This window comes from Rhinoraja longicauda, chromosome 16 (genome assembly GCF_053455715.1).
Source record: "Rhinoraja longicauda isolate Sanriku21f chromosome 16, sRhiLon1.1, whole genome shotgun sequence".
NCBI classification, from domain to species: domain Eukaryota; kingdom Metazoa; phylum Chordata; class Chondrichthyes; order Rajiformes; family Arhynchobatidae; genus Rhinoraja; species Rhinoraja longicauda.
In genome coordinates this window covers 9,535,745-9,563,126 of record NC_135968.1, presented here as the reverse complement: position 1 = coordinate 9,563,126, position 27,382 = coordinate 9,535,745, and the positions used below count along the sequence as shown (strand labels likewise).

At 46.9% G+C, this 27,382-nt stretch overlaps 1 protein-coding gene across 1 annotated transcript in view; it reads left to right on the top strand.

Moving 5' to 3' along the window:
* pcdh15b (protocadherin-related 15b) overlaps positions 1 to 27,382 on the top strand; it is a 1,128,636-nt gene that overhangs the window by 860,303 nt on the left and 240,951 nt on the right. The window contains exon 21 of the mRNA XM_078413191.1: positions 9,601 to 9,729. Within this exon, the coding sequence (XP_078269317.1) occupies positions 9,601 to 9,729 (129 nt within the window). The remainder of the gene's footprint in view (positions 1 to 9,600; positions 9,730 to 27,382) is intronic.

Sequence of the window (27,382 nt, the reverse complement as noted above, 5' to 3'; positions counted from 1 at the left end):
ATGGCTGATCATCCAACTCAGTATCCCGTACCTGCCTTATCTCCATACCCCCTGATCCCTTTAGCCACAAGGGCCACATCTAACTCCCTCTTAAATATAGCCAATGAACTGGCCTCAACTACCTTCTGTGACAGAGAATTCCACAGATTCATCACTCTCTGTGCGAAAAAAAACTTTCTCATCTCGGTCCTAAAAGACTTCCCCCTTATCCTTAAACTGTGACCCCTTGTCTGTGCGGAGTTTGTACATTCTCCCCGTGACCTGCGTGGGTTTTTCCCGGGATGCTCCGGTTTCCTCCCACACTCCAAAGACACGCAGGCCTGTAGGTTAATTGGCTTGGCATTAAATCTAATTTGTCCTTAGTGCGTGTGAGATAGTGATAGTGTACTGCTCTATTGCTGGTCTGCCTGGGTTCAGTGGGCTGAAGGGCCTATTCCTGCAATGTATCTCTGAGCTAGTATTCCTGTTCATTCCTTGCATTGCTCAGTGCGGGTGTCAGGGGTGATGGAGAGAAGGCAGGAGAATGGAGTGAGGAGGGAGTGATAGATCAGCCATGATTGAATAGAAACATAGAACATAGAAACATAGAAAAAGTTAACAAAAAAAATGCTGGATTACCTTGGAGTAAGATGGAGTAAAAGCTGGACTGGACTTCTTCAGTCTGAAGAAGGGCCTCGACCCGAAACGTCACCCATTCCCTCTCTCCTAGATGCTGCCTGACCTGCTGAGTTACTCCAGCTTTTTTTGATACCTTCGATTTGTACCAGCATCGGCAGTTATTTTCCTGTAGAAAAAGCTAGTGGTTCCCTGGGAATATGCGGCACACATTTACACGCTGAATCCAAACCAAGCTGTCAGTATTCCTGTTCATTCCTTGCATTCCATTATTAAAATTGAATAATTGGAAACCTTTCATGCTTGAATCAGAACTTTTGTAAGCAGCGTCTCGATCAGAAATTCAGTGCAGCGAGTCTGATCGTAAAGTGATTTTGTTCAACAGCCTATTTTAGACAATAGACAATAGGTGCAGGAGTAGGCCATTTGGCCCTTCGAGCCAGCACCGCCATTCAATGTGATCATGGCTGATCATTCTCAATCAGTACCCTCATTGTGAGGATCAGCTTTTTATTTAGACACCAAATGGTGGAGTAACCCAATGGGTCAGGCAGCATCTCCGGAGAAAAGGAATAGGCCATGTTTCAGGTCAGAGAAGGGATCCAACCCGAAACATCACCCATTCCTTTTCTCCAGAGATGCTGCCTGACCCGCTGAGTTACTCCACCATTTTGTGTCCAAATAAAAACCTGATCCTCACAAAATAGGCTGTTGAACAAAATTACTTTACAATCAGACTCACTGCACTGAATTTCTGTCTATCTTCGGTTTAAACCAGCACCTGCAGTTCCTTCCAACATATCAGGTTTTTATTTAACTGAAGGGAACTAAGAACCGAGGGACATAGGTTTACAGAGAGGAGGTGAACCTGAGGGGCAACATTTTCACACAAAGGGCGGTGGGTGTATGGAACGAGCTGCCAGAGGAGGTAGTTGAGGCAGGGACTGTCACAACATTTTTAAAAAAACATTTGGTCGGGTACGACACGATACGATATAACTTTATTCATCCCCAAAGGGAAATTGGTCTGCCGACAGTCACAGCACGCAACAAGGTACACGAAAACTTGAAATTAAGGTACATGGATAGGATATGTTTAGAAAGATAGGTGCCAAACGCAGGCAGGTGGGACTGGTGTAGATGGGGCATGTTAGTCGGCGTGGGGAAATGTTGGGCCGAAGGGCCTGTTTCCACACTGCATGACTCCATGACTTGTATACTTTGGAATTTAGAAGGATGAGAGGGGATCTTATCGAAACGTATAAGATTATTAAGGGGTTGGACACGTTAGAGGCAGGAAACATGTTCCCAATGTTGGGGGAGTCCAGAACCAGCGGCCACAGTTTAAGAATAAGGGGTAGGCCATTTAGAACGGAGATGAGGAGAGTTGTGAATCTGTGAAATTCTCTGCCTCAGAAGGCAGTGGAGGCCAATTCTCTGAATGCATTCAAGAGAGAGCTGGATAGAGCTCTTAAGGATAGCGGAGTCAGGGTGTATGGGGAGAAGGCAGGAACGGGGTACTGATTGAGAATGATCAGCCATGATCACATTGAATGGCGGTGCTGGCTCGAAGGGCCGAATGGCCTCCTCCTGCACCTATTGTCTATTGTCTGCTCGTGTTTATCTGCACGTTGTCATGCGATATGCTTCAAATGCAGAAACTTAGACTTCAATTAGGAATAAGCACAATTGCAATTGTTTGAATATTTTCCCTGGGAGCATTAGTATAGATTTTATTCAGACTGAGCTTTTCTTAGATTGATGTGCCTCTCCTCCTTGCTGAAGACCAACGTGCATGGTGCAGGGGATAGTTTATTTAATATTTTTTTCTGGACAAGGGATCTTGTCTACCCAAGCATGCCAGAGTCTTCATTCCTTTGAGATATCTACCATTGTAACTGTGGTCCTTTCTGCATTTTTTAAACCATCTCCTTGTGGCTTAACCTCGTTTCGCTTTATCCCAGTGCCAGCATCAATCACGCTTATGTTGCTCTTGAGCAGCTGCCATTCGCCACATTTCGACAAGACAGCTGGAGCCTTTTACTTTGATAAATGCACTCTTCCCCACTCAAAGAGCTATACAGCTCGAGAACAAGTCCCACGGACCAACTTCGTCCATGCCGACCAAGATGTCCCCGTCCAAGCTAGTCCCGTCTGACGGGCACAAAACGCTGGAGCAACTCAGCGGGTCAGGCAGCCTCTCTGGAGTAAAGGAACAGGTGGCGGTTCGAGTCGAGACCCTTCATCAGACTGAGAGAGTCAGGGAGGGGGAAACTAGAGGTGTGGAAGGTGCAGAATCAAAGTAGAGCCTGCATCGATTTGTCTACATTTGGCCCACAGCAGACTATCTTTAATCTGGATTTTATCTTGCACTAAACGTTATTCCCATTATCCTGCATCTGTATACACTGCGGACGGCTTGATTATAATCATGGGTATTTATTCGCAAAGTGCTGGAGTAACTCAGCAGGTCGGGCAGCATCTCGGGAGAGAAGGAATGGGTGACATTTCGGGTCGAGACCCTTCTTCAGTCTGAAGAAGGGTCTCGACCCAAAACGTCACCCATTCCTTCTCTCCCGAGATGCTGCCCGACCTGCTGAGTTACTCCAGCACTTTGTGAATAAATACCTTCGATTTGTACCAGCATCTGCAGTTATTTTCTTATATTGATTATAATCATGTTTAGTCTTTTTTGGTAACCAGGAAACATGCAGTAAAAGACCTTTTCATTACACCTCGGTATATGGGACAATATTAAACTAGAACTATATCGCTCTAAATCCTTCCTACGCATGTACATGTCCAAGTGTCTTTTACCACAGTGGTGCAGTGCCACAGTGCACGGTGGCGCAGCGGTAGAGGTGCTGCTTTATAGCGCCAGAGACCCGGGTCCCATCCTAACCAGGGGTGCTGGCTGAATGGAGTTTGTACGTTCTCCCTGTGATCGAATGGGTTTTCTCTGGGTGCTCCGGTTTCCTTCCACATCCCAAGGACGTGTAGGGTTGTAGGTTAAATCTCTCACCCGAAACATATGTGTTTATGCTTTATTCTTAATTGCTAACTGTATGTTTGCGTTGTCATTTGTGAGCGGAGCACCAAGGCACATTTCTTGTATATGCACATACTTGGCCAATAAACTTATTCATTCATTCATTCATTCATTCATTCATTCATTCATTCATTCATTCATATGTCCTACCGATTTGATTCTCCTAAACTGGATAAAAGAGTCTGTGCATTCACCCCATCTGTTCCCCTCCTAAGTACTTTCTTAGTCGATTGTGCCAAATACCAATTGCCACTATGGCCAAGCAGGTAAAATGGCGTCATCACGAATAGTGGAGCATATTTCGATATGCACTAACATCCCTATCCAGTGGTGAAACCAAGTTTGATCTGATTTATAGTGAAAGAGAGAGCCAGATAGAGCTCTTAAGGATAGCGGAGTCAGGGGGTATGGGGAGAAGGCAGGAACAGGGTACTGATTGACAATGATCAGCCATGATCACATTGAATGGCGGTGCTGGCTCGAAGGGCCAAATGGCCTCCTCCTGTACCTATTGTCTATTGTCTATTGAAAGGAGATATCCATTCTTCTGCTGGGGCAACATTGCTGTCGAGCCAATAAACTGCTGGAATAACAAGCTGCAGCATGAAGCCTGGATGACAGACACAATTAGCCGAAGTAACTCAGCGGGTCAGGCAGCATCCCTGGAGAAAAAGGAATAGGTGACATTTCGGGTCGGGACCCGTCATCCCACTGAGAGTCTCGACCCGAAGCGTCAACTCTTCCCTTTTTCTCTAAAGATGCTGCCCTGACCCGCTGAGTTACTCCAGCATTTTGTGTCTATCTTCGGTGCAAGCCAGCATCTGCAGTTCCTTCCTAGACTTGAAGCCTGGGTGGATGGCCTAGTGTGTGGAGGGTCGTGTTGTGTGTGGGGGTCGCCAGAACCAGTGGGCCGAAGGGCCCTTTTTTCCGCGCTGCGTCTCTGAACTAAACTAAACTAAATCCTTACTGAATCATGCTGTCTCTTGCATTCACAACAAGCGCCACAGAACCGACCAAGGACTGCATTGTCTGCGTTTTTCAAGATAGTTTTCCAAGTGATTGATGTGGCAGTGGTTCTACTATCATTTGTTGTCTGGCCCAGTGGGCCTACCAAAGGTGTTTGCAACTTCTACAGAACAATGACTGTGCAAAAATATTGACAGGCATCGTTGATTGCTGCAGTGGAACATGTCGTTGTCGGAGAGTCATCGAGTCATACTGAGCACGGAAACAGGCCCTTCGGCCCAACTTGCCCATGCCGGCCAAGTTGCCCCATCTACACTCCTCACACCTGCCCGCATTTGGCCCACATCCCTCCAAACCTTTCCTATCCATGTGCAGGCATGGATAGGGAGGCAAGATGGCGCAGCGGTAGAGTTGCTGCCTTACAGCGCTTGCAGCACCGGAGACCCGGGTTCGATCCCGCCTACGGGTGCTGTCTGTACGGGGTTTGTATGTTCTCCCTGTGACCTGCGTGGGTTTTCCTCGATATCTTTGGATTCCTCCCACACTCCACAGGCGTACAGGTTTATAGGTTTATTGGCTTGGTAAATGTAAAAATTGTCCCCAGTGTGTGTAGGATAGTGTTAATGTGCGGGGATCGCTGGTCAGCGCGGACCCGGTGGGCTGAAGGGCCTGTTTCCGCGCTGTATCTCTAAACTAAAAAAACTAAACATGCCCTGAAATGTCATGCCATTCGGCCCTTTGAGCCAGCACTGCCATTCATTGTGATCATGGCTGATCGTCCACAATGAATAACCCGTGCCTGCCTTCTCCCCATATCCCTTGATTCCACTAGCCCCTAGAGCTCCATCTAACTCTCTCTTAAATCCATCCAGTGATTTGGCCTCCACTGCCCTCTGTGGCAGAGAATTCCACAAATTCACAACTCCCTGGGTGAAAAAGTTCCTTCGCACCTCAGTTTTAAATGGCCTCCCCTTTATTCTAAGACCGTGGCCCCTGGTTCTGGACTCGCCCAACATTGGGAACATTTTTCCTGCATCTAGCTTGTCCGGTCCTTTTATAATTTTATATGTCTCTATAAGATCCCCTCTCATCCTTTATTGTTTTAAGTAATACCTTTCCAAGTTCTGGATAAAAGAAACGGTTTGTTTTGCAGATTTTAGTCAATTGATTGGTCCTGATGAAAGACACAAAGTGCTGGAGTAACCCAGCGGGTCAGACAGCATCTCTGGAGAAAAGGAATAGCTGACGTTTAGGATAGAGACCCTTCTTCAAACCGGAACATCACCTATTCCTTCTCTCCAGAGATGCTGCCTGACCCGCTGAGTTACTCCAGCATTTTGTGTCTATCTTCGGTGTGAACCAGCATCTGCAGTTCCTTCCCACACGTTTGGTCCTAACGGTTGACATGTTAAGTTAGAAACTTGTGGAGAATATCTGCAATCAGATCCGAAAGAAAAATTATGTCTGGCTGGTTTCCCGTGAAGAAAAATATAGCTGAAGTATTGAAAATGTTTTCTGCAGCCTTTTGCTGAAATGTTCACAATTTCAACACGTTATATAATTAAAAAACCTCCAATGGCGATCCAAACCTTCGCCGCAGCTGCTCTTTCAAAACGCATCATCAGAGAGAAGATTATTTTGAGGAGTTTATAAAATAATTGACACAAGTGGCAGCACGGTGGCGCAGCGGTAGAGTTGCTGCCTTACAGCGCTTACAGCGCCGGAGACCCGGGTTCGATCCCGACTACAGGTGTTTGTCTGCACGGAGTTTGTACGTTCTCTCCGTGGCCGCGTGGGTTTTCCCCGGGTGCTCCGGTTTCCTCCCACACTCCAAAGACGGACAGGTGTGTAGTCTAATTGGCTTGGTGTAATTGTAAATTGTCCCCCAGTGTGTGTAGTTTAGTGTTAATGCGCGGGGGATGATAAGTTAGAAACATGTGGAGAATATCTGCAATCAGATCCGAAAGAAAAATTATGTCTGGCTGGTTTCCCGTGAAGAAAAATATAGCTGAAGTATTGAAAATGTTTTCTGCAGCCTTTTTCTGAAATGTTCATAAATTCAACACGTTATATAATTAAAAAACCTGCAATGGCGATCCAAACCTTCATCGCAGCTCGCTCTTTCAATAGACAATAGACAATAGACAATAGACAATAAGGTGGATAAATGTGAGGTTATCCACTTTGGCGGCAAGAACAGGAAAGCAGAGTATTACCTGAATGGTGACCGATTGGGAGAAGGGGAGATGCAACGTGACCTGGGTGTCATGGTGCACCAGTCATTGAAAGCAAGCATGCAGGTGCAGCAGGCAGTGAAGAAAGCGAATGGTATGTTGGCATTCATAGCAAGAGGATTTGAGTTTAGGAGCAGGGAGGTTCTGCTGCAGTTGTACAGGGCCTTGGTGAGACCGCACCTGGAGTATTTTGTGCAGTTTTGGTCTCCTAACCTGAGGAAAGACGTTCTTGCCTTAGAGGGAGTACAGAGAAGGTTCACCAGATTGATCCCTGGGATGGCGGGACTTACATATGAGGAAAGACTGGATAGACTAGGCTTATACTCGCTGGAATTTAGAAGACTGAGGGGGGATCTTATAGAAACATATAAAATTCTTAAGGGGTTGGAGAGGCTAGATGCAGGAAGATTGTTCCCGATGTTGGGGGAGTCCAGAACCAGGGGTCACAGCTTAAGGATAAGGGGGAAGTCTTTTAGGATCGAGATGAGAAAACATTTCTTCACACAGAGAGTGGTGAGTCTGTGGAATTCTCTGCCACAGAAGGTAGTTGAGGCCAGTTCATTGGCTATATTTAAGAGGGAGTTAGATGTGGCCCTTTTTGCTATAGGGATCAGGGGGTATGGAGAGAAGGCAGGTACAGGCTACTGAGCTGAATGATCAGCCATGATCATATTGAATGGCGGTGCAGGCTCGAAGGGCCGAATGGCCTACTCCTGCACCTATTTTCTATGTTTCTATGTTTCTAATAGGTGCAGGAGGAGGTCATTCGGCCCTTCGAGCCAGCACCGCCATTCAATGTGATCGTGGCTGATCATTCTCAATCAGTAACCCGTTACTGCCTTCTCCCCATAACCCCTGACTCCGCTATCCTTAAGAGCTCTATCCAGCTCTCTCTTGAATGCATTCAGAACGCATCATCAGAGAGGAGATTATTTTGAGGATTATTTATAAAATAGCCAGTCGGCGCAGACCCGATGGGCCGAAGTGCCAATTTCGATGCTGTATCTCCGAGCTGAACTAAAACTAAATAAAAAACTAAGCCGACAAAACAAAATCGTAAACTGAAAGCGTTTCGTGCTTCTAAAGTTTCGTAAATTGCTGCTTAAACAAGCCACAGAAAAAAGCGATCAGTCTTTTCTGTTGCTGATGGTGATCCATTGATATGCTGAGAGCGGGTTTGGAGGAGTTAATGAACTAGAACCAGAATTTCAGGAATGTTTTGCAAACAATATGTATCTAAATTTGGAGAGAACATTTTTTTTTTTTACAGACTGCACAGTGGACTGGCCATGATTCACGGGTGGGGTTTGATTCATTACCACAATTTATTTTCTGCCTGTGATTTTTGCAGGGAAGTATTTGCAAGTTTTAGGAGGGTGATAGACGGCTTTCGCGCTTCGCCTTTCCACCGGCGGCGGCTTTTCAATGCCCAAAAGTTTAAAGAAATAGCTTATGCGCGTTTGGTTCTGACGTGGAGGAGGACATTTAGCTGTCTTCACGTTTTTTCTTCCATGCGCCTTCAAGTTGGAATGGATGGAATGGAGTACATTATTGTCACATGTGACTAGGCACAGAGAGATTCTTTGCTTGCACACCCAATGTATACAAATAGCAGCCACCTACGGCGCTGACGAAGTTACAAAGCACCTCCTTTTGTTCTGCCCCCTCAACGGTGGTCCCCCCACAATGGGTCCCCATTGTCCCTTACTCTCTCTCCCTCCCTCCCCAATTGTCCATTGTTCTCCCCCCCGCCTCCCTCCTCACAGCGCCCCCCCCCATGCTGGGTCTTCCATTGTTCTCCACCCACCTCCCCCCTCATGACGGTCCCCCCACACCGAGTCCCCATTGTCCCTTGCTCTCCCTCCTTCCCCAATTGTCCATTGTTCAAACCCCCTCCCCACCTCCCTCAAGGCGGTCCCCACACGCCGGGTCCTCCATTGTTCTTCCCCCACCTCCCCCCTCATGACGGTCCCCCCATTCCAAGTCCCCATTGTCCCTTGCTCTCCCTCCCTCCCCAATTGTCCATTGTTCAAACCCTCCCCCCCCCCCCCGCCGGGTCCTCCATTGTCCATTGTTCTCCCCCATCCCCCTCACGGCGGTCCCCCCCACGCCGGGTCCTCCATTGTTCTCCCCCCCACCTCCCCCCTCGCGGCGCTCCCCCCCCACTCCGGGTCCTCCATTGTTCTCCATCCACCTCCCCCCTCACGGCGGCCCCCCTACGCCGGGTCCTCCATTGTTCTCCCCCCCCACCTCCCCCCTCATGGCGCTCCCCCCTATGCCGGGTCCTCCATTGTCCATTGTTCTCCCCCATCCCCCTCACGGCGGTCCCCCCCACGCCGGGTCCTCCATTGTTCTCCCCCCCACCTCCCCCCTCGCGGCGCTCCCCCCCCCACTCCGGGTCCTCCATTGTTCTCCATCCACCTCCCCCCTCACGGCACTCCCCCCCCACGCCGGGTCCACCATTGTTCTCCCCCCATCTCGCCCCTCACGGCGCTCCCCCCCCACGCCGGGTCCTCCATTGTTCTTCCCCCACCTCCCCCCTCACGGCGGCCCCCCTACGCCGGGTCCTCCATTGTTCTCTCCCCACCTCGCCCCTCAGGGCGGTCCCCCCGCGCCGGGTCCTCCATTGTCCATTGTTCTCCCCCCTCACGGTGGTCCCCCCCCACGCCGGGTCCTCCACTGTTCTCCCCCTCTGTGTAGTCTGCGGCACGTGATTCCTGTTTTCCTTTCCCACAGACTTCCACTACTACCGTCAACATAATGGTGACTGACGTGAACGATAACGACCCCAAGTTCGACGTTGTCTTTCTGAAGAACTTCACTGTGCTGGAGGAGGAGGCGAACATCTACGTCGGGCAAGTCAAGGTGAGGCGGCCTGAACTCTTTTTCTGCCATCAGTGGCTTGGGAAATTAGACTAATTGGCTCCTCTTATCTTGTGTGGAAATAGCAAATAGAAGATATTTGACGTCGTTAACAGAACAGTGCAGCACAAGAACGAGCTCTTCGGCTCACTGTACCGTTCATGAGGCCAACACCAGCTCTCTCTGCCTGTACATAATCCATATCCCTCCATCCCCTGCCTGTCCAAAAGTCCCTTCAACACCACTATCGTATCTGCCTCAACCACCACCCCAAGGCAAGTCCGATCAAAGATGGTCCGAGGTTCACCAGTGAGGTAGATAGTAGTTCAGGACTGCTCTCTGGTTGTGGTAGGATGATTCAGTCGCCTGATAACAGCTGGGAAGAAACAGTCCCTGAATCCCCTGCACCCTCTCCAACTTATTGACATCCTTCCAGTAGCTGGGTGACCAAACTGATACAATACTCCATCTGAGGCCTCTTCAGCATAACTAGTTATACCATTGGAAATCTTATCATTTAAATGGAGAGCACTGGCTGTCAATGAGACAGATTAGCATTAGTTCCTTTATACTTCTCTGAGTTAAAGTGTTAAATATTTAAATAGTTTTAAAGTGCTGTGCTTTGTGGCTTTTTGAATGTTGTAAATGGTTCTGAATCAAGGTTTGACAGCAAATTAAATCAGGCTTAGAAAAGTGCCAGCGTTTTCTTAACCGTTTTGAAGGGCTTAGAAACAGTGAAACATAGAAAATAGGTGTAGGAGAAGGCCATTTGGCCCTTCGAGCCAGCACCGCCATTCAGTATGATCATGGCTGAACATTGCAAAATCAGTACCCCGTTCCTGCTTTCTCCCCATATCCCTTGATTCCGTTAGCCCTAAGAGCTATATCCAACTCTTTCTTGAAAACAACCAGTGAATTGGCTTCCACTGCCTTCTGTGGCAGAGAATTCCATGGATTCCCAACTCTCTGGGTGAAAAAGTTTTTCCTCATCTCAGTCCTAAATGGCCTACCCCTTATTCTTAAACTGGTTCTGGACTCCCCCAAGATGGGGAACATTTTTCCCGTATCTAGCCTGTCCAATCCCTTAAGAATTTTCTATGCTTGTTTGTTGGCTTGTTGTGAAGGTCTTCACGTCCACTTCCACTGCACCCACACACTTTATCCCTCCACCTCCCTTCCCCACCCACCCGCTAACTGCATGCCCTGACGTGATGGGCCTAACGTGGCGATGATGCAAACAGGACAAGACGCAAAATGGAAACATAGAAACATAGAAACATAGGAGCTGGAGTAGGCCATTCGGCCTTTCGAGTCATCACCGCCATTCAACATGATCATCTAAAATCAGTACCCCGTTCCTGCTTTTCCCGCCATATCCCTTGACACCTTCAGCCCTAAGAGCTACATCTAACTCTCTCTTGAAAACAATGGGACTCAGTACAGGGAGGTAACAGCCAAGAAGCACGCCCCTCATGCTGCAGAATATATTTGTCATGTTTAAAGAATGCTTCCAGGTGAATGAATGATTGAATGAATGAATGAATGAATAAGTTTATTGGCCAAGTATGTGCATATACAAGGAATGTGCTTTGGTGCTCCACTCACAAATGACAACACAAACATACAGTCAACAATTAACAATAAAGCATAACCACATCAAAACAATAAGGATACAACATTACGGTCTAAACATGTGGGTGACAATAAACCAGAGCAAAAAACAGACTGCAGACTTTGGTTATTGAGTAGAACTGCTACTTGTCGAAAAAAGTTACAACGTCGATTCATGAATCTTACTTAAATCCTCCAGGTTCCAATCCCGCTGCGTAATATTTGCGATGCATTGATGAATGAGTTCAGTTAATCACTTTAACAAAGACTTGTCCAGAGTAGGGGAATCGAGGACCAGAGGACATAGGTTCAAGCTGAAGGGGAAAAGATTTAATAGGAGTCTGAAGGGGTAACTTTTTCACACAAAGGGTGGTGGGTGCATGGAATAATTGAGGTAGTTGAGGCTGGGACTATCCCAACGTTTACGAAACAGTTAGACAGGCACATGGATAGGACAGGTTTGGAGGGACATGGACCAAACGCAGGCAGGTGGGACTAGTGTAGCTGGGACATGAAGGGCCTGTTTCCACGCTGTGTCACTCTATTACTCTATGACTCTAAAATACAAATTTCATGCCATTGTGTTTCCTGTGTGGCCTTCCCGCCTCCTGCCACTTGACACGGTCTCGGATCCTCTGTTGTCACAACACAGGACACAAAGTGCCAGAGTAACACATCGGGTCAGGCGGCATCTCTGGAGACCGTGGATAGGTGATGTTTCATAGAAACATAGAAAATAGGTGCAGGAGTAGGCCATTCGGCCCTTCGAGCCTGCACCGCCATTCAATATGATCATGGCTGATCATCCAGCTCAGTAACCCGTACCTGCCTTCTCTCCATGCCCCCTGATCCCTTTAGCAAAAAGGGCCACATCTAACTCCCTCTTAAATATAGCCAATGAACTGGCCTCAACTACCTTCTGTGGCAGAGAATTCCACAGACTCACCACTCTCTGTGTGAAAAAATGTTTTCTCATCTCGGTCCTAAAAGACTACCCCTTATCATTAAGCTGTGACCCCTGGTTCTGGACTCCCCCAACATCGGGAACAATCTTCCCGCATCTAGCCTCTCCAACCCCTTAAAATTTTTATATGTTTCTATAAGATCCCCCCTCAGTCTTCTAAATTCCAGCGAGTACAAGCCTAGTCTATCCAGTCTTTCTTCATATGAAAGTCTCGCCATCCCAGGGATCAATCTAGTGAACCTTCTCTGTACTCCCTCTAAGGCAAGAACGTCTTTCCTCAGATTAGGAGACCAAAACTGCACACAATACTCCAGGCGCGGTCTCACCAAGGCCCTGTACAACTGCAGTAGAACCTCCCTGCTCCTAAACTCAAATCCTCTTGCTATGAATGCCAACATACCATTCGCTTTCTTCACTGCCTGCTGCACCTGCACGCTTGCTTTCAATGACTGGTGCACCATGACACCCAGGTCACGTTGCATCTCCCCTTCTCCTAATCGTTCACCATTCAGGTAATACTCTGCTTTCCTGTTCTTGCCGCCAAAGTGGATAACCTCACATTTATCCACATTATATTGCATCTGCCATGCATTTGCCCACTCGCCTAATCTATCCAAGTCACTCTGCAGCCTCCTAGCATCCTCCTCGCAGCTAACACTGCCACCCAGCTTCGTGTCATCCGCAAACTTAGAGATGTTGCATTCAATTCCCTCGTCCAAATCATTAATATACACTGTAAATAACTGGGGTCCCAGCACTGAGCTAGCACCGCCATTCATTGTGATCATGGCTGATCATCCACAATCAGTAACCCGTGCCTGCCTTCTCCCCATACCCCTTGATTCCGCTAGCCCCCAGAACTCTTATCTAACACAGATGGGATCCAACGTAGAGACCGAGTCTGGAGAAGGTCCTTGACCCAAAACGTGGCCCATCCTTGTCCTCCAGAGATGCTGCCTGATCCGCCGAGAGACAATGCATTGATCAGATCTCTCAAGGATCAATAACTGGTCATAATGCTAAACAGTCTGAATACCAGACCCGATACCTGACTTAATAGATATTAGAATTATCTTCTTATTCTCTCTAAAGAGTACTTGTTACAATAAGACACAAAAAAAAACAAATTTAATACCAAATAAACATTTTGCCTTCAAACAGAAAAATCTGCTTATATTGACCTCAAACCAAGCATTGAATGCCCAAAAGGCTACTGTGTAGGACAATGTGCCCCCGTTGTGACTGATTGTGGTGGAAGGGGGAGGGGAAGGGGGGGGGGGTGGAGAAAGCTGGTAAAAAGAGTAGGGGCAGCACAAGCCTGGGGGTCTGATAGATTAAGGTCAGGTGAAGGGTCTCGATCCGAAACCTCACCTATTCCTTCTCTCCAGAGATGCTGCCTGACCCGCTGAGTTACTCCAGCACTATGCGTCCATCTTGAGTGAGATTTGAACACAGGTTTTGATGCTTGGACAAAAGCTCGAGATGAAAAGACAAAGAAATGTGAGATAAGGAGAGAAAATATGCAAATTGTGAAGACAACCTTCTCCAGTTTGAAACCAAATCCTTATTCACTGGTGACTTACATATCACGATTAAAATTACTGACTCCGATATCCTTAAGAGCTCTATCTAGCTCTCTCTAGAATGCTGACCTACGTTCTACTTGTTTAGAGACCCTCAGACTGTTTTTTGTAGGACTTTACTGGACTTGATCTTGCACTGCACGTTATTCCCTTCATCCTGTATCTGTACACTGTGGACGGCTCGATTGTACTCATGTCTCATGTAATCATCATCAGTCTTTCTGCCGACTGGATAGCACGCATCAAAAAAGCTTGCACTGTACCTCGGTCTGTGTGACAATAATAAACTAAATTTAAGAAGGGTTATGGGGAGAATGCAGGAGAACGGGGTTGAGAGTGAGAGATAGATCAGCCATGATTGAATGGCGGAGTAGACTCGATGGGCCGAATGGCTTAATTCTGCTCCTAGAACTTATGAACAGTATTGATGAGGCTAATCCAGTTGAGTTTCTTGGTGAATTTTAGGATATTGGTGGAACTTTGTGACGGAAACTTTATTCAATGTCAAGTTTATTTGTTTTAGATACATCTTCATACTATCTTTAGTTTAGTTTCGAGATACAGTGCGGAAACAGGCACTTTGGCCCACCGAGTCCACACCGACCAGTGATCTCGCACATTAACACTATCCTACACACACTAGGGGCAATTTACACTTACACCAAGCCAATTAGCCTACAAACCTGTACGTCTTTGGAGTGTGGGGGGGGGAAACCGAAGATCTGGGAGAAAACCCACGCGGTCAAGGGGAGAACGTACAAACTCCATACTGACAAGGTTCAAGGTTTCAAGGTCAATTTATTGTCACAGGTACCAGTTAAGGTACAGTGAAGTTTGAGTTACCATACAGCCATACTTAGTGAAAAGCAACAAGACACACAACCACATAAAGGTTAACATAAACGTCCACCACATTCCTCATTGTGATGGAAGGCAATAAAGTTCAATCCTCTTCCTCTTTGTTCTCCCGCGTTCTGGGGCAGTCAAACCATCCGCGGTCGGGGCGATCAAAGCCCCCGCAGCCGACGACCGAAGCCCCCGTCGGGGTGATCGAAACTCCCGCATCGGGGCGGTGGAAACTCTCTTCCGCTGTATGAAGCTCCCGAGTCGGCCTCTTCTTACCAGAGACCGCGGGCTTCACGATGTTAAAGTCCACAGGCCCCACGGTTGTTGCTTCGAATCCCCGGCAAAGGGATCGCAAACTCCGCGATGTTAAAGCCCCGCAGACTCCCGCGGCTAGGAGCGCCGTGTCGGTCTTCAGGAAAGGCCGCCAACTCCACGATGTGAGGCCGCAGTGGGGACGGAGATACGATACGGAAACAAATCGCCTCTCCGTCGAGGTAAGAGATAGAAAAAAAGTTTCCCCATCCCCCCCCCCCCCCCCCCCCCCCCACATAAAACAAACCAAGGAACACTAAAACATACTTTTAACACATACTAAAAATAACAAAAATGATGAAAGGACAGACAGACTGTTGCCGAGGTAACCACTGCTGGTGGTCGGATCAAACCCGGGTCACTGGCGCTGTAAGGCAGCAACTCTACCGCTGTGCCACCATACCACCCAGTTATCTATTCATTCATCTTTTTGAAGGATTATGGTCCCAAGGCATTTAAGAAACATTGTTCATTTAAAAATTACTATAAACACTTAACACAAATGTCACTGAAGTTAATTGGTTAAAATCTCTGGAAATGTGTTTAACATCTGTGGAGAAACAATTGAGAACACATTTTGGACAATTTTAAACAAATACCAAACAAACTGGTAATTAAACATAATTTTCACTTGGTTATTTTTTTTATGAATGGCCATTTAGGACCGAGATGAGGAAAAACGTTTTCACCCAGAGAGTTGTGAATCTGTGGAATTCTCTGCCACAGCAGGCAGTGGAGGCCAATTCACTGGATGTTTTCAAGAGAGAGCTAGATTGAGCTCTTAGGGCTAACGGAATCAAGGGATATGGGGAAAAAGCAGGAACGTGGGTACTGATTTTGGATGATCAGCCATGATCATATTGAATGGCGGTGCTGGCTCGAAGGGCCGAATGGCCTACTCCTGCACCTATTTTCTATGTTTCTATGTATGTTTGGGTAGACTTGAACTTTGCAGGAGATGGTAGATTCAGCCGTTCTTTACATCTTATCGAAACATATAAGATTATTAAGGGGTTGGACACATTAGAGGCAGGAAACGTGTCTAAATTGTGAAAAAAACGTGAAAAAAACTGTGCCTGAAATAGACAATAGACAATAGGTGTAGGAGGAGGCCATTCGGCCCTTCAAGCCAGCAACACCATTCAATGTGATCATGGCTGATCATTCTCAATCAGTACCCCATTCCTGCCTTCTCTAACTCTGGTATCCTTAAGAGCTCTATCTAGCTCTCTCTTGAAAGCATTTAGAGAATTGGCCTCCACTGCCTTCTGAGGCAGAGAGTTCCACAGATTTACAACTCTCTGACTGAAAAAGTTTGTCCTCATCTCCGTTCTAAATGGCCTACCCCTTATTCTTAAACTGTGTTCCCAATGTTGGGGGAGTCCAGAACCAGAGGCTGATCATTCTCAATCAGTACTCCTGCACCTATTGCCTATTGTCTATTGTCTATTTCAGGCACAATTTTTTCTTTGTATGCAGCTCAGCGATCGGTTTCCACGTCTCCCATTTTATATCCTTCAAAAAGGTGTGAAGTTAAAAGTGAAGATAGACACAAAATGCTGGAGTAACTCAGCTGGACAAGGCAGCCCGCGCCTCACCGTGCCGCCATGTCTTGGCCGATGTCTGTTCTGAATGAGACAAGATTGTAGATAGAGTTGGAAGTGGGTTGGAGTGGGTTGGAGTGGGTTGTGATACGAAGAAGCAGGGGTGGAAATGTGGTCGTTTGCAATGGCCTCAGCTTGCTCCAGAACAGGCCAGCCACGGTGGCGCAGCAGTAGAGTTGCTGCCCTTACACTGCTTGCAGCGCCAGAGATCCGGGTTCGATCCAGACCACGGGTGCTGCAGCGCGGAGTTTGTCCGTTCTCTCCGTGACCCGCGTGGGTTTTCTCCCGAGATCTTCGGTTTCCTCCCACACTCCAAAGACGCGCAGGTATTGTAGGTTAATTGGCTTGGTGTATGTGTAAATTGTTCCGACTGCGTGTCGGATAGTGTTAATGTGTGGGGATCGCTGGTCGGTGCGAACTTGGCCTGTTTCCGCGCTGTATCGCTAAACTAACCTGAACTAAGCACAGCCTCAATCAACAATGGGCCAACGATAAGCACAAGGTGGGGTACAGTCTTCGTAAGCACAAGGTGGTGTAGGCATCCTATCAGTTCGCTGCTCATACCATTGATCACACAACACAGCGATTTTCATAAGTGCTCCTCAGAAAGCTAAGAGGAAGTTCAGCAATCTGCAGGTAATATTCCCAGCAAGTGCTACAATTGACGGGCAAACCATCTTTTTTAATTTGAAGATGGACACAAAAAAGCTGGAGGAACTCAGCGGGTTAGGCAGCGCTCTGGAAAAAAGGAACAGGTGATGTTTCGGGTCGAGAGACCCTTCTTCAGATTCAGTCTGAGGAAGGGTCTCGACCCGAAACGTCACCTACTCCCTTTTCTCCAAAGATGCTGCCTAACCCGCTGAGTTCCTCAGCTTTCTGTGTCTATCTTCGCTCTAAACATATAAGATAATTAGGGGATTGGACACATTAGAGGCAGATAACATGTTCCCAATGTTGGGGGAGTCAGAACAAGGGCACAGTTGAGAATAAGGGGTAGGCATTTAGAACGGAGATGAGGAAGAACTTTTTCAGTCAGAGGGTGGTGAGGTGTGGAATTCTCTGCCTCAGAAGGCAGTGGAGGCCAGTTCGTTGGATGCTTTCAAGAGGAGAGCTGGATAGAGCTCTTAAGGATAGCGGAGTGAGGGGGTATGGGGAGGAAGGCAGGAACGGGGTACTGATTGAGAGTGATCAGCCATGATCGCATTGAATGCGGTGCTGGCTCGAAGGGCTGAATGGCCTACTCCTGCACCTATTGTCTATTGTTTATTGTCTATAAACCAACATCTGTCGTTCCTTCCTACACATCTTGTTTTTTTTTGCCAGATTACCCTTTGAGCTGTGAAGATTCTCTTTGTAAGTGACACAAAATGAACAGAACAATGATTTAAATGAAAGAATACCATAATATTAAATAGATTAAATCTGGATGCAGATTTTTTTTAATTAATGAAATTAATTTCGCCCATCAGTATAATGAAACACGAGCTGACCTTGATTGATTATAATGATTGCAATTTATTTCATTTTCTAATCGTTGTCGTGAATAGACTTCCTGTTTATATCGTCGTTCTCAAAGCTTGTAGTTAATGTGTTGTTTCTTTCTTGATTATTTTTTACTGCCATTTTTCCTTCCTAAATCTTATATGGTAGATTGGGTTTTGTGTAGGCTGATTCTATTTAATTACTTTTATGTAAGGTCCCATTTTATGTTTATGTATTCTGCTATGTTGAGCAATCAACATATTGATTACTTGAGTGGATTTAAATTACATACCGTGCATCCTATGCATTTCTAGTTTATTGCCTTGTCTCTGGATCTGCCTCTCTCATTCTTTCTATTTCACTCTTACTCTCTCCTCTCTCTGCTCCTCTATGCCTTCCTCTCCCTCCCTCTTTCCCTCTCTCCCCCCATCTCTCACTGTCACTCCCCTCTCTCTCTCCCCTCTTTCTCTTCTCTCTCTTTCTCTTTCTCTCTTTCCTCCCTCTCTTTCTCTCCCCCTCTCTCTTCCCCTCTCTCTCTTTCTCTTTCTCTCCCCTCACTCTCTCTCTTCTCATACCCCCTCTCTCTCCCCCTTTCTCTCTCTCTCTCTCCCCTTTCTCTCTTTCCTCCCTCTCTTTCTCTCCCCCTCTCTCTCCCCTTTCTTCTCTTCTCTCTCTCACCCCCTTTCTCTCTTTCCACCCTCTCTTTCTCTCCCCCGCTCTCTCTCCCCTCTCTCTTTCTCTTTCTCCTCTCTCTCTCTACCCCCCCTCCCCTTCTCTCTTCTCCCTCTCTCCTCTCTTCTCCCTCTCTCTCTCTCTCCTCTCTCTCCTCTCTCTCTCTCTCTCTCCTCTCTCTCCTCTCTCTCTCTCTCTCTCTCTCTCTCTCTCTCTCTCCTCTCTCTCTCTCTCTCCTCTCTCTCTCTCTCTCTCTCTCTCTCCTCTCTCTCCCCCTCTCCCTCTCTCCCCCTCTCCCCCTCTCTCTCTCTCTCTCTCTCCCCCCTCTCTCTCTCTCTCTCTCCCCTCTCTCTCCCCCCCCTCTCTCTCTCTCTCTCTCTCCCCTCTCTCTCCCCCCCTCTCTCCTTCTCTCTCACTGTTATTCTTTTTCTCTTTCAACCTAAACTGATTTATATGATTTATAATCACTCGAGAAGCAAAGCAGGTAGAAAAGATGACAGAGGGGAAAAAAAACGACCAAAAACATTTGACCAAAGTAAGTTTGTTCACAGGCACAAAATGACATTCAAAATACAACTCTAAGTGTCATCTACTAAAATAAGGAATATACATATGTCTCAAAACAAAATGATACTTCAGTCTGAAGCAGGGTCTCGACCCGAAACGTCACCAATTCCTTCTCTCCAGAGATGATGCCTGTCCCGCTGAGTTACTCCAGCTTTTTGTGTCTTACTTTAATCTACACAAGTCACAATCACCATCCCCGTCCCCTGCCCGAAATAACTCACTGAGAGTATTGTGTAGGAAGGAACTGCAGATGCTGGTTTAAACGGAGGATAGACACAAAATGCTGGAGTAACTCAGCAGGAGAGGCTGCATCTCTGGAGAGAAGGGATGGGTGACGTTTCGGGTCGAAACCCTTCTTCAGACTGAAAGTCAAGGGAAACGAGGGATATCGACGATGATGTAGAGAGATAGAGAACAAACGGACGAAAGATAGGCAAAAAAAGTGACAATGATAAAGGAAATAGGCAGTTGTGAGCTGTTTGCTAGGTGAGAACGAAAAGCTGGTGCTACTTGGGTGGGGGAGGGATGGAGAGAGAGGAGTGCAGGGGTTATTTGCAGTGAGAGAAATCAATATTTATACCACTGGGCTGTAAGCTGCCCAAGCGAAATATGAGATGCTGTTCCTCCAATTTGCATATAGCCTCACTCTGACAATGGTGGAGGCCTAGGACAGAAAGGTCTTTGTGGGAATGGGAAGGGGAATGAAAGTGTCTAGCAACCGGGAGATCAGGTCGGTCCAGGCGGACTGAGCACTTGCACTCTGTTGTGAAAATCTTTCAGGAGACTTTTAACGTTTTGGCTTTTGAGATGATGGAACAGTAGTTGAGTAAGAAAATAACTGCAGATGCTGGTACAAATCGAAGTATTTATTCACAAAATGCTGGAGTAACTCAGCAGGTCAGGCAGCATCTCAGGAGAGGAGGAATTCCTGCAGGAATTGGAAGACTTATCACTGAGTATTCCCTGACGCCCATCATCCTCCCTCTCTGGTACATAGGTGAGTCCCAGACCGGGGGGGAGAAACCTTTTAATGATTGAGACTTCTTCAGTCTGAAGAAGGGTCTCGACCCGAAACGTCACCCATTCCTTCTCTCCTGAGATGCTGCCTGACCTGCTGAGTTGCTCCAGCATTTTGTGAACAATATGCGAGGCTGCACTTGGAGTATTGTTCAGTTCTGGCCCCCATGCTGTGGGAAATTTGGCATTAAGCTGGAAATAATGCAAAAAGACATTGCGCCTGACTCACTGAGTTACTCCAGCATTTTGTGCCTATCTTTGGTATAAACCAACATCTGCAGTTCCTTTTTATTATATTTTTAATCGCAAAATTCAGGCCAACATGGTGGCGCAGCGATAGAGTTGCTGCCTTACAGCGCCAGAGACCCGGGTTTGATCCTGACTACGGGTGCTGTCTGTACGGAGTTTGTACGTCCTCTTCGTGACCTGCGTGGGTTTTCTCCGGCATCTCGGTTTCCTCCCACACTCCAAAGACGTACAGGTTTGTACGCTAATTGGCTTGGAAAAAAATTCCAAAATTGTTCCAAGTGCCTGTAGGATAGTGTTAGTGTACAGGGATCGCTGGTCGGCGCGGACTCGGTGGGCCGAAGGGCCTGTTTCTGCGATGTATCTATAAATGAAACTAAAATAAAATGTGATTACATATAAAATAAACAAAAGATAATAGTGCAAAACAAAAACAAAGCCCCTCTCCTGGCTGAGATGCCAAATTACCCCAGCGCTTTGTACTTTTCTGAATAATCTCAGGTGATGAGCACAACAAACGCAACAAGGCCGCTCTCCGCAAACTCATAACATAAAATAGAAATAAAATCTGCGCGGGAGGATGAGATGGGTATAATAATTTAAACAACCTTACAGCCCTTCATACCAGTAACAGCTCTCTAAAAGAACTCTTTACAGTTGCATCAGTTTGCACCAACCTCCTGCTACTTTGTGCAGCTCGGTGGAGTTGCTGGCTTACAGCGCTTGCAACGCCGGAGACCCGGGTTTGATCCCGACTACGGGCGCAATCTGTACGGAGTTTGTACGTTCCTCCCCGTGACAGCGTGGGTTTTCTTCCGAGATCTTCAGTTTCCCCCCACACTCCAAAGACTCACATATAAAATTCTAAGGGGTTGGAGAGGCTAGATGCGGGAAGATTGTTCCCGATGTTGGGGAGTCCAGAACCAGGGGTCACAGCTTAAGGATAAGGGGGAAGTCTTTTAGGACCGAGATGAGAAAACATTTCTTCACACAGAGAGTGCTGAGTCTGTGGAATTCTCTGCCACAGAAGGTAGTTGAGGCCAGTTCATTGGCTATATATAAGAGGGAGTTAGATGTGGCCTTTTTGCTAAAGGGATCAGGGGGTATGGAGAGAAGGCAGGTACGGGATACTGAGTTGGATGGATCAGCCATGATCACATTGAATGGCGGTGCAGGCTCGAAGGGCCGAATGGCCTACTCCTGCACCTATTTTCTATGTTTCTAGGTCTATGTATGTAGGCAAATTGGCTAGGTAAATGTAAAAATGATCCCTAGCGTGTGTAGGATAGTGTTATTGTGCGGGGATCGCTGGTCGCCGCGGACCCGGTGGTCCGAGGGGCCTGTTTCTGCGGCGTATCTCTAAAACTAAACTAAACTCAACTAGGCTAAACTAAGTGCCAAGGATAAAGTTAGCTGCCCGAGGCTGCTCCTGGCTGTTACTGTTAGTTCACAACATTACTAATGTACTAGGAAGGAACTGCAGGTGCTGGTTTACACCGAGATAGACACAAAGAAGTGTCTCAACCTGAAACGTCACCCATTCCTTCTCTCCAGAGATGCTGCCTGTCCCCACCGAGTTACTCCAGCATTTTGTGTCTGTCTTCAAAGCTAAATGTAGTTCATAGTTAAGACCCAAAAACTGTAGCGAGACGAGTTTGCAGCAAAGACGTCCTTTGATCCCTCATGGCGAGACTAATTACTTACTGGAGTACTGCATGTTCTTTTCCCATAATTCTGTACCTTCAAATATTTATTAATTTTTCATCTGCAATTTTTTTTTCAAATAATTATCCCTGCCACCACTTCCTGTGGCAAAGCATAACACGCTCCAATAAGCCTCTGTAGAGTTTGGGCATTTTTCTCAACTCTCTTAATGATAAAATGCAAAGTATTTGGTGCTACTACCTCTCTGATCAAGGATGAATAGCGTTCATCCCTTACTTCAACAAAATCCTTAATTTTAAAAAGCTGCATTAAAATGGTGATGGTGATGGGTGGAGGGAGGGGGGTGGGGGGGTTGTTGGATGGGGGGGGGGGGGACAGTTTCTTCTGTTTAACATGCCAAAGATAGACACAAACAGCTGAGTAACTCAGAGATTTAGAAAATTTCTTTTCTCCAGAGAAGCTGTCTGACCCGCTGAGTTACTCCAGCTTTTTGTGTCTACTCCTTCGGTTTAAACCAGCATCTGCAGTTCCTCCCTACATGCTTTAAACAAACAAGTTATTTAGTCACCTGCAGTTTGGTGGAATCTTGTTTACCCAACCCCGCTGCCATTTTGTTCCGCGTGACATAAGTTGACACTACTTCATTGCCGTTGGCAGTGACCTGCAGACATGAAATGCACTTTACAAATTCACGATCCCTTTCACTGCTAAGCCTAAATTGTCACTTCATAATCTTCTCTGCTAAATTGTCCCTCGTTAATCTTCTCTGCTTCATAGAAAATGCCTCCCCACTATCCCAAGTTTACTAAAATGGTTTATCGTCTTTCCCATGATGAAGGTGGGTCTGATGCTTGATGTTTTCTCTGCAAGGGATGTTTTCTCCGAAATGGAGAGAAAGTTCTTGTTCACAAGTTATAGAGTAGAATTAAGCATTCGCCCATCGAGTCTACTCCGCCATTCAATCACGGCTGATCTCTGCCACGTAATCCCATTTTCCTGCCTTCTCCCCAAAACCCTTGACACCCGTTCTGGATAGGGTAGATGTGGAGAGAATGATTCAACGAGTGGGAGAGTCTAGGACCAGAGGCCACAGCCTCAGATAAAAGGAGGTATCTTCGAAAGAGGGTGAGAAAGTAGGCATGCAGGTGCAGCAGGCAGTGAAGAAAGCGAATGGTATGTTGGCATTCATAGCGAGGGGATTTGAGTATAGGAGCAGGGAGGTTCTGCTGCAGTTGTACAGGGCATTGGTGAGACCGCACCTGGAGTATTGCGTACAGTTTTGGTCTCCTAATCTGAGGAAATACATTCTTGCCATAGAGGGAGTACAGAGAAGGTTCACCAGATTGATTCCTGGGATGGCAGGACTTTCATATGAATAAAGACTGGATAGACTCAGCTTGTACTCGCTGGGATTTAGAAGATTGAGGGGGGATCTTATAGAAACTTACAACAGTCTTAAGGGGTTGGACAGGCTAGATGCAGGAGATTGTTCCCGATGTTGGGGAGTCCAGAACAAGGGGTCACAGTTTAAGGATAAGGGGGAAGTCTTTTAGGACCGAGATGAGAAAGTTTTTTTCACACAGAGAGTGGTGAATCTGTGGAATTCTCTGCACAGAGGGTAGTTGAGGCCAGTTCATTGGCTATATTTAAGAGGAGTTAGATGTGGCCCTTGTGGCTAAAGGGGTCAGGGGGTATGGAGAGAAGGCAGGTACAGGATACTGAGTTGGATGATCAGCCATGATCATATTGAATGGCGGTGCAGGCTCGAAGGGCCGAATGGCCTACTCCTGCACCTATTTTCTATGTTTCTATGAGAAGGAATTTCTTTACGCAGAGGGTGGTGAATCTGTGAATTCATTGCCACAGATGGCCTGTGGAGGCCAAGTCAATGGATAGTTTTCAGGAGGAGGTTGACAGATGCTTGATGAGCAAGGGTGTCATGGGCTATGGGGAGAAGGCAAGAGAATTGGGTTGAGAGGGAAAGATAGATCAGCCATGATTGAATGGCGGAGTCGACTCGATGGGCCGAATGCCTAGTTTCCGCTCCCTTAACTTACGGACTTGTGAACAAATTGCAAGATGGCAGTGAGGCAGTTGTTTTGTTGTTTAGTTCGTGTGAACTCAGAGAAATGAACAGAGGAAAACATGCGAGAAATTAATGTGAAGGTTAAATTATTAGGAGAATTACTCCATAAAAATGAAATGGCTGAAAAATGAATAGAATTCGATAAAAACCAGTCGCGTGTTAAAAAAGCCTGTTGATTTGAGACCACACGATAAATCTATTGTAAACGGAACACATTTGCTCTTTTGCAATATTGAAGCAGTGTAAGTAACACTTTGCGCTTAAGTTTGTCCAGGTTGTGGGCATGTTCTGTCAGAGCGTAAATTGTATTCCGAAGAAACACACAAAATGTTGGAGTAACTCGGCGGGACAGGCAGAAGTTTTTTCTCGTCGAAACCTTTCTTCAGGACAGAAACGTCACCTATTCCTTCTCTCCAGAGATGCTGCCCCGTCCCGCTGAGTTACTCCAGCATTTTGTGTCTATCTTCGGTGTAAACCAGCGTCTGGCAGTTCCATCCTGCATAAATTGTATTCCGACGCCACCTTATCTGCCCTTCAGCCTCCCGCTGAGCACAAAGACGGTATTGAGGAAGGTGGCTTTCCGATGCGACGCACTGGAGACTGCGTCTTTGCAAAGACCACAGAATAAACTTTGCTTTGAAAATGTGCAGGACTGCAGAGGCTGATTTACATCAAGGATGGACACAAAATGCTGGAGTAACTCAGCGGGACAGGCAGCACCTCTGGAGAGAAGGAATGGGTGACGTTTCGGGTCGAGACCCTTCTTCAGTTATGATATGTGCAACTTGATTAATGCAGTCTGATGGAAGTTGTAGCGAGATAAAGCACTTGTCCTGCGAAGAAGGCTCTCGAAACGTCACCTATTCCTTTTCTCCAGAGATGCTGCCCCGACCCGCTGAGTTACTCCAGCTTTTTGTGTCTACCTTTGCTTTGCCTTGCAGTTTTCTTGAACTGTTTTGGATTTTTTAAAGTAAATAAGTAAGAGCAAAAATTAATTGCGCAGACGGTTGTGGAGGCCAAGTCATTGGATATTTTTAAGGTGCAGATTGACAGATTCTTTCTTAGTAAGGGTGTCAGGGGTTATGGGAGAAGACGGGAGAAAGGGGTTGAGAGGGAAAGATACAGTAGATCAGCCATGATTGAATGGCTGGAGTAGTATTGATGGGCCGAATGGCCTTTTTCGGGGGATATAATCAACTTTCCCCACGGGCCTTTCCCAACAAGAGGAGTTGAGTATAGGAGCAAAGAGGTCCTTCTGCAGTTGTACAGGCCCTAGTGAGACCGCACCTGGAGTACTGTGTGCAGTTTTGGTCTCCAAATTTGAGAAGGATATTCTTGCTATTGAGGGCGTGCAGCTTAGGTTTACTAGGTTAATTCCCGAATGACGGGACTGTCGTATGTTGAAAGACTAGAGCGACTAGGCTGGTATACACTGGAATTTAGAAGGATGAGAGGAGATCTTATCGAAACGTATAAGATTATTAAGGGGTTGGACACGTTAGAGGCAGGAAACATGTTCCCAATGTTGGGGGAGTCCAGAACAAGGGGCCACAGTTTAAGAATAAGGGGTAGGCCATTTAGAACTGAGATGAGGAAAAACTTTTTCAGTCAGAGAGTTGTGAATCTGTGGAATTCTCTGCCTCAGAAGACAGTGGAGGCCAATTCTCTGAATGCATTCACGAGAGAGCTAGATAGAGCTCTTAAGGATAGCGAAGTCAGGGGGTATGGGGAGGAGGCAGGAACGGGGTACTGATTGTGATGATCAGCCATGATCACATTGAATGGTGGTGCTGGCTCGAAGGGCCGAATGGCCTCTCTCCTGCACCTATTGTCTATTGTCTATTAGGCCTCCCAGCTACACTGGTCCCACCTGCCCGCATTTGGCCTATATCTCCTCCAAACCTGTCCTATCCATGTACCTGTCGAACTGTTCTATCTTTAAGGTCTAAAGCAAAGTAAACCAATATCAAAGAGTATTAATTTTAATAATATTTATATGTCTCTGAATGCCAGTAGTATGTAAACTTTATTAGCAGGTGCTTTCAGGAGGCGTAACAAGAAACACAAGGCACAGGCCCTTCGGCCCACAATGATGAGGCAAAGCTCCAAACAATGGTTTTGCCTTCTATCAATGCTTGGGGAGCCTCTGTGCAAGATCCTCATCCTTTGCCCTGTCAAACATGTAGAGTGTGTTTAGTTCAGCATAGAGATACAGCACGGAATCAGGTACTCCGTTCCACCGAGTCCTCGTCGACCAGCGATCCCCACACGTTAACGCTGTCCTACACACACGAGGGACAATTTACAATGTCACCAAAGCCATTAGCCTACAAACCTGCACGTCTCTGGAGTGTGGGGGGGGAGGGGGGGGGGGGGGAAACCGGAGCTTTCTGGAGAAATCCACTCTGGGAACGTACAAACTCTGTACAGACAGCACCCGTAGTCAGGATCAAAGCCGGGCCTCTGGCGCTGTAAGGCAGCAACTCCAGTTTTACACCACCCTGCCTCCATGTGTGTGGAAGCTCAGCGAGATCGCATCCAGCCAAAGTTAACTATGAGTGTGCGTCGATGGCCCTGTCTTGTAAGGCCTGGCCTTAGATTGTTCAGCATTTAAAGGTATATGAACATGCGGCATTATACGCATGCTGCACTGAAGTATTGTGGGGTCTCGACCAGAAATGTCACCCCATTCCTTCTCTCCAGAGATGCTGCCTGACCCACTGAGTCACTCCAGCATTTTGTGTCTACCTATTGGATTGGCATATATATAAGAAAATAACTGCAGATGCTGGTACAAATCGAAGGTATTTATTCACAAAATGCTGGAGTAACTCAGCAGGTCAGGCAGCATCTCAGGAGAGAAGGAATGGGCGACGTTTCGGGTAGAGACCCTTCTTCAGACTGATGTCAGGGGGGGCGGGACAAAGGAAGGATATAGGTGGATTGGCATCATGTGTTGTCTTTCCGCTGACTGGTTAGCACGCAACAAAGCTTTTTACCG